Source organism: Paroedura picta, chromosome 4 (assembly GCF_049243985.1).
Source record: "Paroedura picta isolate Pp20150507F chromosome 4, Ppicta_v3.0, whole genome shotgun sequence".
Taxonomy (NCBI): Eukaryota; Metazoa; Chordata; class Lepidosauria; order Squamata; family Gekkonidae; genus Paroedura; species Paroedura picta.
In genome coordinates, this window is record NC_135372.1 from 77287208 (window position 1) to 77301840 (window position 14633).

At 40.4% G+C, this 14633-nt stretch overlaps 1 protein-coding gene across 9 annotated transcripts in view; it reads right to left on the bottom strand.

Moving 5' to 3' along the window:
• FGGY (FGGY carbohydrate kinase domain containing) overlaps positions 1 to 14633 on the bottom strand; it is a 479871-nt gene that overhangs the window by 76780 nt on the left and 388458 nt on the right. For all 9 annotated transcript variants that reach the window (XR_013230268.1, XR_013230265.1, XR_013230266.1 and 6 more), the window contains 2 exons: positions 9013 to 9133; positions 399 to 493 (listed from right to left, as the gene is read on the bottom strand). Coding sequence is in view for 4 of the 9 variants with exons in the window: in XM_077333557.1 (XP_077189672.1) it covers positions 399 to 493; positions 9013 to 9133 (216 nt within the window). In the remaining 5 variants the exon portion in view is untranslated. The remainder of the gene's footprint in view (positions 1 to 398; positions 494 to 9012; positions 9134 to 14633) is intronic.

Genomic DNA, 14633 nt, shown 5'->3' on the forward strand with positions numbered 1-14633 from the left:
TTTATTTCTCCAATGTTTTTGTGAACTACAACTGAACCCAACGGATTAATTAGCTTTTTTAACGAAGAAGTATCATGCTTAATAATTTGTATGTTATGACACAGTTTACTAATTTGCTGTTTCCTTATAACGGTATTCTTATGATCCTTGATCAATTGTCTGAGGAAGAGTGCCTGCACTTGAAAGCTCACACCTTAAATAAATCTTTGTTGGTCTTAAAGGTGCTATTGAACCCAAATTTTGTTGTGTTACATCAGACCAACACAGCTACCCAGTGGAATCTAGTAAACAGAGATGAGACTGAAAGCATCCAATTTTGTTGCGATTGTAACTTGCAATTTGAGGAAAGATAGAAAAATGCAGAAGTTTTCACTTCCAGATCCTCCATGATTACATACCTGCAGTGAAGCAAAATCTTCAGAAGCACAAGCCCCAAGGATGGCAGCACCTATTAGAACAGACTCCACTTCCTGGGCAAGGACAACAGGCATGCCTGGACAAAAACAAAAGCTTTTTCAGAATGCCCAAAGTACAGATGACATTAAAAAGACAGAACGAATAATTGGAAGTACAAACAGCTGGAGAATTATTCCATGCATCTCCTATGTCTTTTAAGCATTTAATCTGAAAAAAGGATGTTGACATTGAATGTAGAATCAAGTTTTCTTGCTAGATCCTCATATGAGTGATTGAAACAATGAATTGGACTTCAAATTAGGTTTGAAAAACACTTATGATATGATAGAAATGTGTAGCTGTGAATTGGGCCAGTTAATTAAAAGTCACTTGAGAGTTCTTGATTAAAGGAGTCTGCAGGTAAGAGCTCAGAGAGTATCTTCATTCAGTTAGTATCCTTCCCCTAATAAAAAAGCCTAATTACTTGTTTATCTTTTCCTAAACATACAAGGGCATTTACGCTTGCACATCTGAATGCCTTGCCACTGGCAGTATTGTTAGGAAGGGTTAATGGTATTTGATATTCCTAATAGATTCTGTGAATGTGGTTCTAACTGAACTGACTCTATAAATCATGTTCTTTTTAATTTAATTTTCAGAGTTGAGAAATGAAGTGATTTTCCTTTGCTTAAACTGGACTCTATCTCTATAGAAGCTAGATTTTCTTGATTACCAAGATAAACAAGTAACTTTGTGAGTGGCTAAACTTTTGACAACTGTAGTAAAATAATATTGTTACTCAGCTTATTTAGGCTTCCCTTTTAATGTGTGAAGGCTTATTGTTTATGACTCATGTTGCAAAAACAGCACTTAAAAAAGTGGCATGCCCTTTGTAAAACGGTATGATGGATTGGTGCATCTATAACATATGTAGACATCATTTGGAGTCATTTTCCATGGCTGTAGAGATCAGAGCTATTACATTAAAAATATTGAAGGATGTAATTTACATAAAAAGTGAAGCTACCAACAAATAAACAAAATCCTGAAATCTAAAACAGAAACACTGGCTGATTTCAGGACAATATTGCTAGAAGGCTGGCTTCAGTAAATTCAAATGATTGTACACAAGTGGAAAGCATAGCCACTTGAAGGAAGTTTGATGGAGGGTGGAATATGTTAAATGACATCTGGTTGTCAATTAGGAAACAAAGTTAACAAGGATTTTGTAATAAGAACAGCCCGAAAAAAATGCAAGAAGGAAGAGGAGAAAACTTTACCCCAAAGCAATTATCAAGAATTAAAACATGATATATCAATATAAAAGACAAACCTATAAAGAAGTGAAAAAGACAAGTAGAAGCCAACAACACAGATTAAGAAGTAGAGAGGCCTAGACAGGAAGGAACCCTGTGGGATCTAGAACCTTTAAAGAGGGCAAAGTCCTACCCATCAGCTGATCATCAATAGCTGCCAAAACCTTTAAACTACCAGAAGATTGTACAGAGAAGGTTTGGGGATGTCTGCTTAGGATAATGAAAGGTTTCATTACTTTTTTTTCCTAGGCTGCTTTGGAGCGCTTTGGGAGAACCCCTTCCTCAATATTATCACAAGGGGCTAATAAAACTCCAACCACTTTTAACAGAAGTGGAATCAGTAACCAATAATACTACTTTCTTCCAACCCTCCCAAACCTAACAATGACTTTTTATGAGTTCCAGATTATTGTGTCACAGATTGGTTCACAGAATGCGCATATGGAAAACAACATGAAATAAAGACACAGGGAACTCTTCTCATTAGTTTTGCAACTTTTTATTATTATTATTATTATTATTAGATTTATAGCCCGCCACTCCCTTGCGGCTCGTGGCGGGTAACAATATCGCAATTCCCCATTTATCTCACAATATAGATTTTGGAATCTCCTGTATCTTAATCAGCCTCTGTACAGGAATTATTCTTGAGAAATAATCCTCTAATTTGCATTTATATCAAATATAACGGAATAAATATTTTTACCAGCTTTAACTATTCAGTTTTATTGTCCGGAGAGGCAATCAGTTTATGTTTTTCGTGTAGGTACATATAATCCTTATACCCACATACTGATTGTTGCTATTATTTAAAGGTAAAAAGCAAACACAAGATACCTAAAGCTACAGTTGCCTTTTAACATTAAAGTGGGAGGAGAAGAACATTAAAATGGGGGAAATGGCATGTGTTCACCTGTCTATACACTCCCCCCCCCCAAACCCTCTTCTCTGCCTACATTTCTTTTGTTTTATTTTTCTTCCAGTTAGTACTTCAGACCAGATTTAAACTCAGTATTGGAGATTCATGGATCAAATCTGTTATGTTCTCATTGGCAAAAATGTTTTGACACAGAGTTGAATAAACTTAAAAGAAAACTAAATCAAGAACTAGATTTAAACTGTATGTCTGGAGCTTTTAAAATGTACTTTAAAACCTGCTTGTTTTTCACTCTGCAAATGCTTCACAAAGGATACATTCATTTTAGCACAACAATATGAATCTGAGGCTTTTATGTGGTCTAAGAAATTATCTATTCGTAGCCTGCATTACTGGCTAATGGGAGCTTATATTTTACAGTAATATATTCAGATTTTCCTGTCTTTTCCTGGAAGAATAGGGGATTGATGCAGGAATGCTAGCTATGTTATCTTATAGATTTTAATGAGGGCAGGGGAACCGAGAGCGTTTTACTCAGATGAACTCTGACATCTCCTGTCAGTCACAGTTCCCTACAAACAGGGAGAATTCTATTAAGGCAGAAAGGCCTCTTTGTCTTACATTGTGCTTGGCTAATAGATACAGTCAAAGGACCCCAGTTTAAAATTTAATCAGAATTATCTATTAATAGATCTTTAATTTTAGACATCAGAAAGCAACTCTCAATTCCGAAGCTGTTTGAATTAGATAAGGGGAGGTGTGGATTTGATAAAATCTTATTTGACAAATACAAAGTACTGCTATGGTAACAGCCTGTATGCATATCAAGCCTAGGTCAAGACCCTGTGTCATTTTGGTTCTCTCTTTCTGCTTCCATTAGACATAATTACATAATGCTGATTTTCATCTTTCTTCCTGTATCGGTAGGAAGTCTGGCTTGATGTTCAAATAATGCAAATCTGCATGCTAAATACCCTGAAACCAAACTTTAAACTTAATCTAAACCATATTTGACTTGTACATTTTTTAAAAATTACCCTTATGGAGTTTTCTTATTCCATAATGCCCCATCCTCAAGACTTTAGAATGAAACAAAGATGTTTTCCATAGGTTAATCATAGAATCATAGAGTTGGAAGGGGCCATACAGGCCATCTAGTCCAACCCCCTGCTCAACGCAGGATCAGCCCAAAGCATCCTAAAGCATCCAAGAAAAGTGTGTATCCAACCTTTGCTTGAAGACTGCCAGTGAGGGGGAGCTCACCACCTCCTTAGGCAGCCTATTCCACTGCTGAACTACTCTGACTGTGAAAATTTTTTTCCTGATATCTAGCCTATATCGTTGTACTTGAAGTTTAAACCCATTACTGCGTGTCCTCTCCTCTGCAGCCAACAGAAACAGCATCCTGCCCTCCTCCAAGTGACAACCTTTCAAATACTTAAAGAGGGCTGTCATGTCCCCTCTCAACCTCCTTTTCTCCAGGCTGAACATTCCCAAGTCCCTCAACCTATCTTCATAGGGCTTGGTCCCTTGGCCCCAGATCATCCTCGTCGCTCTCCTCTGTACCCTTTCAATTTTATCTACGTCCTTCTTGAAGTGAGGCCTCCAGAACTGCACACAGTACCCCAAGTGTGGTCTGACCAGTGCCGTATACAATGGGACTATGACATCTTGTGATTTTGATGTGATGCCTCTGTTGATACAGCCCAAAATGGCATTTGCCTTTTTTACCGCTGCATCACACTGCCTGCTCATGTTTAGTTTACAATCCACAAGTACCCCAAGGTCTCGTTCACACACAGTGTTACCTAGAAGCGTATCCCCCATCCAGTAGGCATGCTTTTCATTTTTCTGACCCAGATGCAGAACTTTACACTTATCTTTATTAAATTGCATCTTGTTCTCATTTGCCCTTTTTTCCATTGTGTTCAGATCTCATTGAACTCTGTCTCTATCTTCCGGAGTATTTGCCAGTCCTCCCAATTTGGTGTCATCTGCAAACTTGATGAGTAGTCCCTCCACCCCCTCATCTAGATCATTAATAAATATGTTAAAAAGTACCGGGCCAAGCACCGAGCCCTGAGGTACCCCGCTACTCACCTCTCTCCAGTCTGATGAAACACCATTGACAACAACTCTTTGAGTGCGGTTCTCTAACCAATTCCCTATCCACCTGACTATCTGAAAATCCAGATTGCAGTCCTTCAATTTATCCATCAGAACATCATGGGGAACCTTGTCAAAAGCTTTACTAAAATCCAAGTAAATGACATCAACCGAATTTCCCCGATCCAGCAAACCTGTTACTTGGTCAAAAAAGGAAACCAGGTTGGTCTGGCAGGACCTGTTGGAGACAAATCCATGCTGACTTCCTTGGATCACCAAATTGTCCTCCAGATGTTTGCAGATCGCTCCCTTTAACATCTGCTCCATTATCTTCCCCACAACAGAGGTCAGACTCACTGGTCTGTAGTTTCCCGGGTCATCCTTCCTCCCTTTTTTGAAGATCGGAATAACGTTTGCTCTCTTCCAGTCCTCCGGGACATCTCCAGTCCTTAAAGACGTTCCGAAGATGATGGACAAGGGCTGTGCAAGTTCTCTGGAAAGTTCTTTGAGTACTCTCGGGTGCATTTCATCCGGACCAGGGGATTTGAACTCATCCAGTGCAGCTAAATGCCTCTCGACAACCTCTCTATCCATGTTAACCTGCCACCCAGACACTGTCCTTTGGCTATTGCCATCTCTAGATGTGCCTAAACATTTTTTATTTATTTTAATCACATTTTATTGTGCAGCAATGTGCTATATTAAAGCTGTGTTTAGATGAACCTGAGGCTTCTTCTGGTAACATATAATTTGCTATGAAGACTGTTGTCATGTGTGCTCAAGAGAAGGCAACATAAAGTTGAATAAATTACATGTGGTTAACTAGCTTCTGCTGGTTATATCTAAACAACAAATTGCAGAGAGACCTGTCATAGGTTCCAAATTCTTCAAAAGCTGCCTGAAATTGCATGCAGGCTTTGTGTATGTTGTATAGATAAGTATGTACTCGAAGACTGCAGCTAAAGATGTGGTTTACCTGAAGTAACAATGCAAATTGATTCCATAACTGATTAACATTGAATTACTATAAATCTTAATGCTCTGTAGGCATTCCTGCCAACAGGGCACTACTGTCCCTCAGCCTTTTGTCCCTCAATCTTTAGGGAGGTTTCCCTCCCAGATCCCACCATTCCTTTACCTTTGCAATCTTCAAATACTACTTGCCACTAGGAACTGTTTAACTGCTCTTTGGGCAAACCTCCTATTTCCCCCTGCTTCTTTGCGAGAAAACATTCTCTCTTATCCCTAGGCCTGTATCTCTACTTCTTACACTGCAGCAGCACTGAATGGTGACATTAAATAAGTTCAAGAAAAAGCTTGAAGATGGCAAAAGGCTCAATCAGTGGAGTATACACTCCTACTTAACATATTTTGTACAACATTTTAGCAGGGGGCCCATTTAGATTTTTAAAAAATTGCATGGTCCTCAGGCCATCCGATCCTGCCTCTTCAATGTCATATTTTAGATAGCCTCCTTTCAAAGAGAAGGACAAGCCTCAGAGGTCTCCATCTTTCAATGTCCTCAAAACAATTAAGTGAGGACCACATTAGATACCATTCCTAGCAAGTTTAAGTAAAAAGCTTGTACATGACCTAAAAGATGCTATAAGGCAATAAAGCAGATGACCCTAGAAATAAATATCTCGCCCTTTCTCAACACTCAGTGTGGGTAACAACATAAAACAAAATCAATAAAGTATAATCATATATAAATATTCAGTAAAACATTTTTTGTGTTTCAGTTGCCCCCAACTAGTTTAGATTGGGGGGGGGGGGGATAAGGTCCCTAGAGGCAGATCTTCTCTCTGTTTCTTGGTGATTTTTCAGGGCCTCAAAAAAAGTTCTAAGCAATTTCACCCATTGATCAGAAAGGATGGCTGCCGGAGGCAGCAAGAAGCTTTTCTATTGGCTAATGACTTTTGGGCAGAGACCACAGAACACAGGAGGGAAGGAGCCTGGAAAAGCTTTCACAGATGTTCTCAGAAACAGAAAAACAGTAGCATTACACAAAACATTAAATTCCAACATTAACCTGAAAATTTTTTTTAGCTATGTACAGATATGGACTTGCATCATCTTATCTTTGCAGTGCAATAATATGCATCAGATAACAGAGTGAAATTTATATTTGAAGTAACTATAATGATTACATTAGGACTTCTGAGTGTCACTCAGCAAACAGAGTTTCTGAGGCTGAGCTACTAGATTCCAGCAACTAATTAATTTGAAGTCACCCAGAAGCTAGATGATTTTGGGTGGCAGTAGCTATACACATATCTTTTTGAAAGAGAGGGAAGCTAATTTTATTGCCTTTCTCTGAGGGAGAATCTTTAACACCATTCCTAAATTATCAGAATTTTTGCATTAGTCAGATAGACGTGATGGGGGCTTAGAAGCAATCCTTATGAAGGACTTGTGAACCCTCCCTAGAATCCCTCCATGGACACTCAAGATACATGCTGTAATTGTAAAATGAGGATTTTATTAATATATAAAGAGAAAATACATAAAATAGAATTTACTATTATGTGAGGGGCCTGCAAAACTTGAGAGGATGAACCTCATCTGGCCCACCATACTTCTCTGCCTTCCTTCCCCATCATAGCTTCCACAGATGTCCTCACTTTCCTGGTACTTCTCCTCTGTCCCAACTATCTGTATCATCCCATCCCATCCCATCCCTTCCCTACCATTCCCTCCCTTCCCTTCATTCCATCACAGAGTTGGAAGGAACCTCCAGTGTCATCTAGTCCAACCCCGTGCACAATGCAGGAACTCACAACTACTTGCCCACATACTCACAATCTGCTTAAGTTAATAAAATCAGCATTTCATCTGCCTACATTAATAAAATCAGCATTTCACTTCTTTCTTTCCTTCACCCCCCAACTTTTTGTTTTTTTCCAGCTTTTCTTACTTCCTTCCTGTCCCCAGTCCTCCCCTTTTACTCTACATTTCTTTTGTTCTTTCTCCACACCCACTCTTGTATTATGCCTTGTCTTGCCTACCTGCCCCCTCCTCTTTCCAATTCAGTTCCAATGTTAAAACTGTAGCAGACAATTACCAGAACTGAGTAGGCAATCTGAAGAAGTTGCTGATGTATCTTGAGGAAATCCTATGTGGTCATTTCTAGATTTAAAAATAATCCTCCCCTTTAATGTTCTATAATTGTATTTATTTAACAAACCTGGGTTATTTTCTAAGTTTGTAAAAAGATCTCCCACATTGCTCTAATCTATACATGGTTCTAATCTGGGTATTTAATGATATACGTCTAGAACCATGTTCAGAATCTTTAATCCGCTCCTGCGGAGCGGATTAAATAAAAGAGTAAGACCTGTTGGGGAGGAGTTAGGGCGGGCCCTGTCCGGGATAAAAACTCAGAGGGCCCAATCAGGAGCCACGAAGCGGCTCCTGATAGGGCCCTCCGAGTGTCCAGCCAGGGCCAAGCCGCCAATGGGGATCCGTGCGAAGCCTCGCCTGACCAGCCGGGGACTTGCCTCGCAGATTGCCCTCGCAGCCCGTGAGCTCAGTCCTCCAGCCGTGCCACTCCATCTTCAGAAAGGAGCAGGGACGACGCGGCATCCCTGCTCCTTTCCCACCCCGGGGACCCTGGACATTGGGACAGACCCTAAATCGTCACCCGCCTTCTCCCGCCACCCTGGCGACGCGGGAGCTGTGAACCGCCTACCCATCCATCCCCCATCGCCATGCAGTCGACCCCCCTCAGCGTGCCCACAAACCTGCACCTACACATGTCACCCGTGCATGCGCACGTGCTACGCTCACGCTGCTGCTGCAGCTGCATCAGCCGCCAAGTTGGGGTCACTGAGCAGGTAAGGTTGAGAACTGCTGTATTAGAGGATTTCCTCTGGAGCATTCAAAATATTTTTATACAAACTAAATATTTCGTAGAAATTACTTTAAAAACATAGCTAGACATAGCCTTTAAACTTAAATTTTAAAACAATATATTATCAAAGTTATTGATAAGACAATTGCATTAGAGCTCAACAACCTCTACAACAGGGACTGACAGTAGGCTGATAGTGATGTATAATACCCCCTTTACCACTTCCTCCTCTTTCTCACAAACAATTTCCATTCTTTTCCTTGGTTAATTTTTAAGCCATAGTTAACAGTTACCTTGTAAATTTTGGTTAAAATTAACCATGGTTAATATCAATGATAGCTCTAGTATGGATCAAACAGCATTAGACAGCACTAGCCAGGGAAAGGAAGAGAAATGCACTTCGGCACAGGAAGGATGGAAGGAAAAAAAGTTTATCTCTCCATTCATTATGACCTCAAACTTACCTACGATGTCTGCATGCATTTGCACAAAGAGTGGGTTCTTGCTCAGCCCACCACACATAAATAAGGTGTTGATACGATGCCCAACAGTTTGCATAGTTTCCACAATATGCCTTGTTCCCAACTTGAATAGGAGAAAAACAGAAAATAATTAGAAAAGCAACCAATTAAAAAGACCACAAAGTTGTCTAAATAACTGGAGATATATGATTTTTGGCTGTACAAAATGAAAATGACAGCTAGACAAACTGCCAGGAAAGAGTGAGAATCTATTTCAACATTAGCATAGCTTACACAAATTTCTTATTTTTCAAGATTAAATTATATGTCTGAATGTGCAAGGGGAATTTATATGTGTTGAATCCCATACAAAAGTTCTAGTTCTAAAGTATCACCACCAATCAGATTCTTCACACGAGTAGTAGCAGAAATGGGGGCAGAATGACTAAGATAAAGTCCACAGAGATTCGGGAAATTGCTAGAGTGTTAGAAATAACCACCTGAACAGATGTTGCCATGCCACTTCCCACTCCTTATATATTCTCTCTGAATTTCTCAATCTGCTCTTATCTTTAGCCCTAATAATGCCTGGTTTCTGTGGAATGTAACTGGGTAAAACTGGCCCAAATTGGCCCTCAGTGGGGAATATGCCCCCAATAGGCATCCCCCACTGGATGCTAACTGACATGTGTCATCCCAGCCTCTCTCCTCCTCTTCCTTCCTGACAGGAGATGAGTCACCCCCATCCTGCTGACTGGCTTCCTGACGGGAAAGCCATGTCCAAGACGTGGGAGGAAAGGAGGAAGAGAGCTGAGCCTGCTCGCCAGCCCCGGTCTCTTAGGTGCACTGGACCCAAACCATGTATGGCCATAAAGGTAATTACCAGGACATTAAACTTAATCTGGTATTCAACTGGTAACCACTGAAGCTATTGGAGTACGGGCCAAATGTGGTCTCTCCAAGGTGTTCCCATGGGAACCCTGGCTGCCGCGTTCTAGACCAGTTCTAGTTTCTGGATCAAGGTTAAGGGTAGGTCCACACAGAGTGAGAGCAAAAGTCCAATCTAGAGGTGACTGTCACATGGATGACTATGGCTAGGTGTAATGGGGCCACGTAAGGCGCTAATAATTTGGCTTGGTGCAGGTGGAAGAATGCCAACTGCATTCTTGTGACTTGTGCCCCCATAGAAAGTCATCTAGGATTATGCCCAGATGTCTGGTGGAGTGAGCCATAGGACCTCCATCTTTGAAGGGTTGAGCTTCAGATGGCTCTGCTTGAACAATCCCATCACAGCTCCCAGACATCTGGCTAAAGCTTCTGGGGGTGAATCAGGATGGCCATCCATCAGAAGGAAGAGCTAGGTATCATCTGTACATTGATGGCATCCAAGTCCAAACCTCCACAGTATCTGTGCGAGAGGGTGCATAAAGATTTTAAATAAAATTGGAGAGCGAACTGCACCCTGTGGAACTCTGCATGTGAGTTTGCAGTGGTTCAATTGCTCCAATTGCTATCCTTTGTCTGGAGAAAGGAGATCAGCCATTGCAGGACTATCCCCCATATTCTGGCTTCAGCGAAGTGGAGAGCTAAGAGCTTATGATTGGTCAAATGCCACTGAGACCGAGTAGTACAAGCAGCACTGAAGAAGAGTTGGTTGTTATATGCCGCTTTTCTCTACCCGAAGGAGGCTCAAAGCGGCTTACAGTCACCTTCCCTTTCCTCTTCCCACAACAGACACCCTGTGTGGTAGGTGAGGCTGAGAGAGCCCTGATATTCGTGCTCAGTCAGAGCAGTTTTCTCAGTGCTGTGGCAAGCCCAAGGTCACCCAGCTGGCTGCATGTGGGGGAGAGCAGATTCAAACCCGGCTCACCAGATTAGAAGTCCGCACTCCTAACCACTACACCTAACTGACCCATCTCAGCTGACAATGGTCATCCATCAGGGTGACCAGTACTGTTTCTACCGCACAGCCAAGCTGGAAACCTGACTGGGATGGATCTAGGACTGAAGCTTTATCCAGGAATGCTGATATTTGGTTTGTGGCAGCCATTTCCACCATTTCCCCCAAAAATGCTAAGTGCAAGACAAGGGGTCCCATGAGCCCAGAGATAGTTTTTTTTTTTTTTCCAGAAGAGGACGTCCCACTGCCTCTTTTAACTCATCTGGAAATTCTCCCATTCAGAGGGAGTGGTTGATTATGTCCCAGGAGGGAGCCCCGATCTTCTCATCAGGTGTTTTTGGAAGCCATGAGGGGCAGGGGTCTAGTGGACAAGTTGTTGGTCTTACTGAAGCTAGCTTCCTGTCCACTTCCTGTCCACTTAAATCATCCAATGTTCCCTCCAGAGGCAGCTAAGGGGCCTCTAGATTGCTTTCTGTGTCCAAGGTTGGTGGGAACATTGAGACTTTATCTACAAATAAGTTCACAATTACACCACAATTAAAAACAAAACCACAATCCTAAAATCACTATTACTTTGGGACTCCATATTTACAGAGGTCAATTGAACAATAATCCAAAATAATTTTGCTAGATAAGAAATTGACACCACAGAGTCAGAAAAGTGAGATTTTTTTCAGTTCCTTCACTGACACTTTATAGGCATTCAGTTGGGCTCTATAGAATGTTCTCGTAGCCTCATCACTACGAGTTGATTGCCAGGTTCACTCTAGCCATCTGAACAACCTCTTCTGACTCTCTAAGCCCCTTGGTAAACCCTGGATACAAATTTCCTAATGAGCAAGTGATTGATGGGGAAAGGGAAGTCCTAAGTTGACTGTTACCCACTGCCCAGCAAAGAAGAGTGATGGAAGGCCTCACAAGCACAACTGTATAAGTGACCTTGGTGAATCTTTGAACCAGAACCAGACCTATACATTTACTAGGGATGCTGGAAGATCTAACAGTGATGCAGGCTTCTGGATTTTTCATAAAATCAGAACTCAGAGCTTTTTAAAAATCTTAAATCAGTTGTTGCAAAGGGACAGCTACTGTATAAACAAACCAGGAATTCATGAGTGCCTCAGAGAAGCTGGATAGGCTTTGTGGTGTTGCTCTGCCATCTTCTCAAAGCAGTTAAACAATATACATGTCTAAACACCTACATACATATCTAAAGACCCTGTCCCAATGTAGATGTTCAGATATATTTATGTGCATGTATAATGCTATCCACATTGTTATGGAAATGCTGACGTAACACAGGCAGCATAATATACACAGCTGTTTTCTTTCTCCCACTCTAATAACAAGAACGGACCACTATTTTTCTCAAGAGCATTCTATCAGCCAGATAACTATCTGGCTCAAGAGAAGAAACTATAGTACTCTATTTCAACTCAGCTGAACCTCTTATTCACCTTCTGAATGTGTAAGCAAAAAAAGAAGTAAAAATGTGTCTCAGGAATTTTTGTCTCTCAAATCCTGATAATGTAAACAGGCTCATTTGTGTACCAATTGTATACTCTGAAATCATATTTTGAAATTTAGATACAGGCTTTAAATCTGGACAAATCTTCAAAATAAAAATTCTTGCCAAGTCAGGCTAATGCCAAGCATAAATCTTCAGCTTTTATACACTGAATAAATCTTGGGGCATAGCTAAATTCACTGCAAGCTTTACAAATCTGCAGCAAACGTTTTTCAGATCTACAGTGGGTAGTTAATAAAAGCAGTTAAGGTTTAGATACTTATTATCACAGAAGTAACTTTTAAATACTTTTTAATTAGAGATGGGTAATTTTTCCTCGTCTTCAACACACAACTTAATGTGATGAAGGGATCAGCAATGCCATAAGAAATTTAGAATCTTTCAAGAAGCCAAGCTCCTATCAGAATAATGCAAGCTGGAATGGTCACAGCGGAGACACCAGACTAATATGCACCCACCCACTCCAGGAACAATGGATGCATCAGCATAAGATAACAGACTGTTCCAATGGTGATGGAGATGGAGAAATCCTTGAAGGATAGCTACTGGGCAGCAGCAGGAGTGGAAGGTGACACCGGCAGAGGGTCTTTACAACCGTAATGCCAATTCAGCTAACCCTGGTTAGTACTCTACAAACGGTGGCAATGTTAAACCATTTCTGAACAACCCTTATCTCAAAAATCCGATGACAAGACAATTCAAAATGAAATGAAAGATATAGTGCTGGAAGACAGCACCCTCAGATAGAATGGCACTCAAACAGCTACTGGGGAAAAGCTAAGGACAACTTTGAGTACAGCTATTCTTAATGACACAAATGGACTAAAGCCAAAAGGACATTTAGCTGTTGACATGAATGGATGCAAAAGGAAAGTCCTAAGCTTTTCAACACATATAATTGGAACACAGAACATGAGAAGAAAGAGTCAAGTTAAACTTGAAAGCATAAAATGAGAAATGGAACGTTTGAACATTGCAATCCTGGGGAGTGCCTGAACTAAAACAGATTGGCTTAGGACATTTTCATTGAGAATATTATAGAATGTTTTATTCTGGAAATGACAAATACAGAAGCAACTGAGTTACTCTAATATTGACTCATAAGCAGTCAGGGGCTATAATGCAAAGTCTGACCACATAATATTATTCATGGAAAACTTATCAATATAGCAATCATTCAAGTCTATTTCCCAACTGCAGGTGCTGATGAGGAATAAATTGAAAGCTTTTATTCAAGTGTCCAGGAAGAAACTGATCACACACCTAATTCAGATGTGCTAATAATCATAAGTGACTGGAATGCAAAGGTAGGAAACAAAGCAGAATCAAATACTGCTGGAAGATTTGGCCTATGAGCATGAAGTAAAGCAGATGAGCAACTCATAGTATTCTTCAATGACAACAACTGGTTTCAGGCAACCAAATAGATGATTGTATAGATGGATGCCAATATAGATATCGAGCAGATTTTATAATTGCAAGTAAAAAATGGAATAGCTCTATATTGTCTGCTAAAACAAGACCAGGAGCTGATTGTGGTACAGACCATGTTTATATTGAAAATTAGAATAGGGCTGAAGAAAATCATCAAAACATTTTCAACACATCACCAAAAAAATCACTGTGCCAAAATATAATCTAAGCAACATCCCTGAGGAGTTTAAAGACCATGTAAAGAACATATTTCCTTTACTAAGTTAAGATTACCAGATTTTAGCATTGGTAAGGCGGGACACCATTGACCGGGGGGGGGGGGGTCTTGTTTTAAAATATGTATTGTAGTATATATTTTTTAATTTCAACATAAGTACAATTTGCCAGGTGCCCCCGATGTCCCTCCAAAAGTGGGACAATCTGGTCACCTAATACTAAGTATAAGTGTTTCTGAACTGGGAGAACATGGGCTGAAAATAGTGATATAACCAAGGAAGAATGAGCAAAGACTATTACTGTAGCATTCAAGTGACTTGCATGTAGAGATGAGAACTATTGCAAAAACTAGTGTAAAAAATAGAGGGGAACAACAACAACAAAAGGAAGAACAAGATATTTGTTTCACAAGATCCAAAAAATCAAAGGGAAGTTTAAAGCAGTTTGCCATGAGGAAATATTCACTCAGGCAAACATTCATTTAAGTGGACAAAATAAAGAAAAGGCGGGAACAATATAAAGAACTATTTATGAAAGAATGATAGA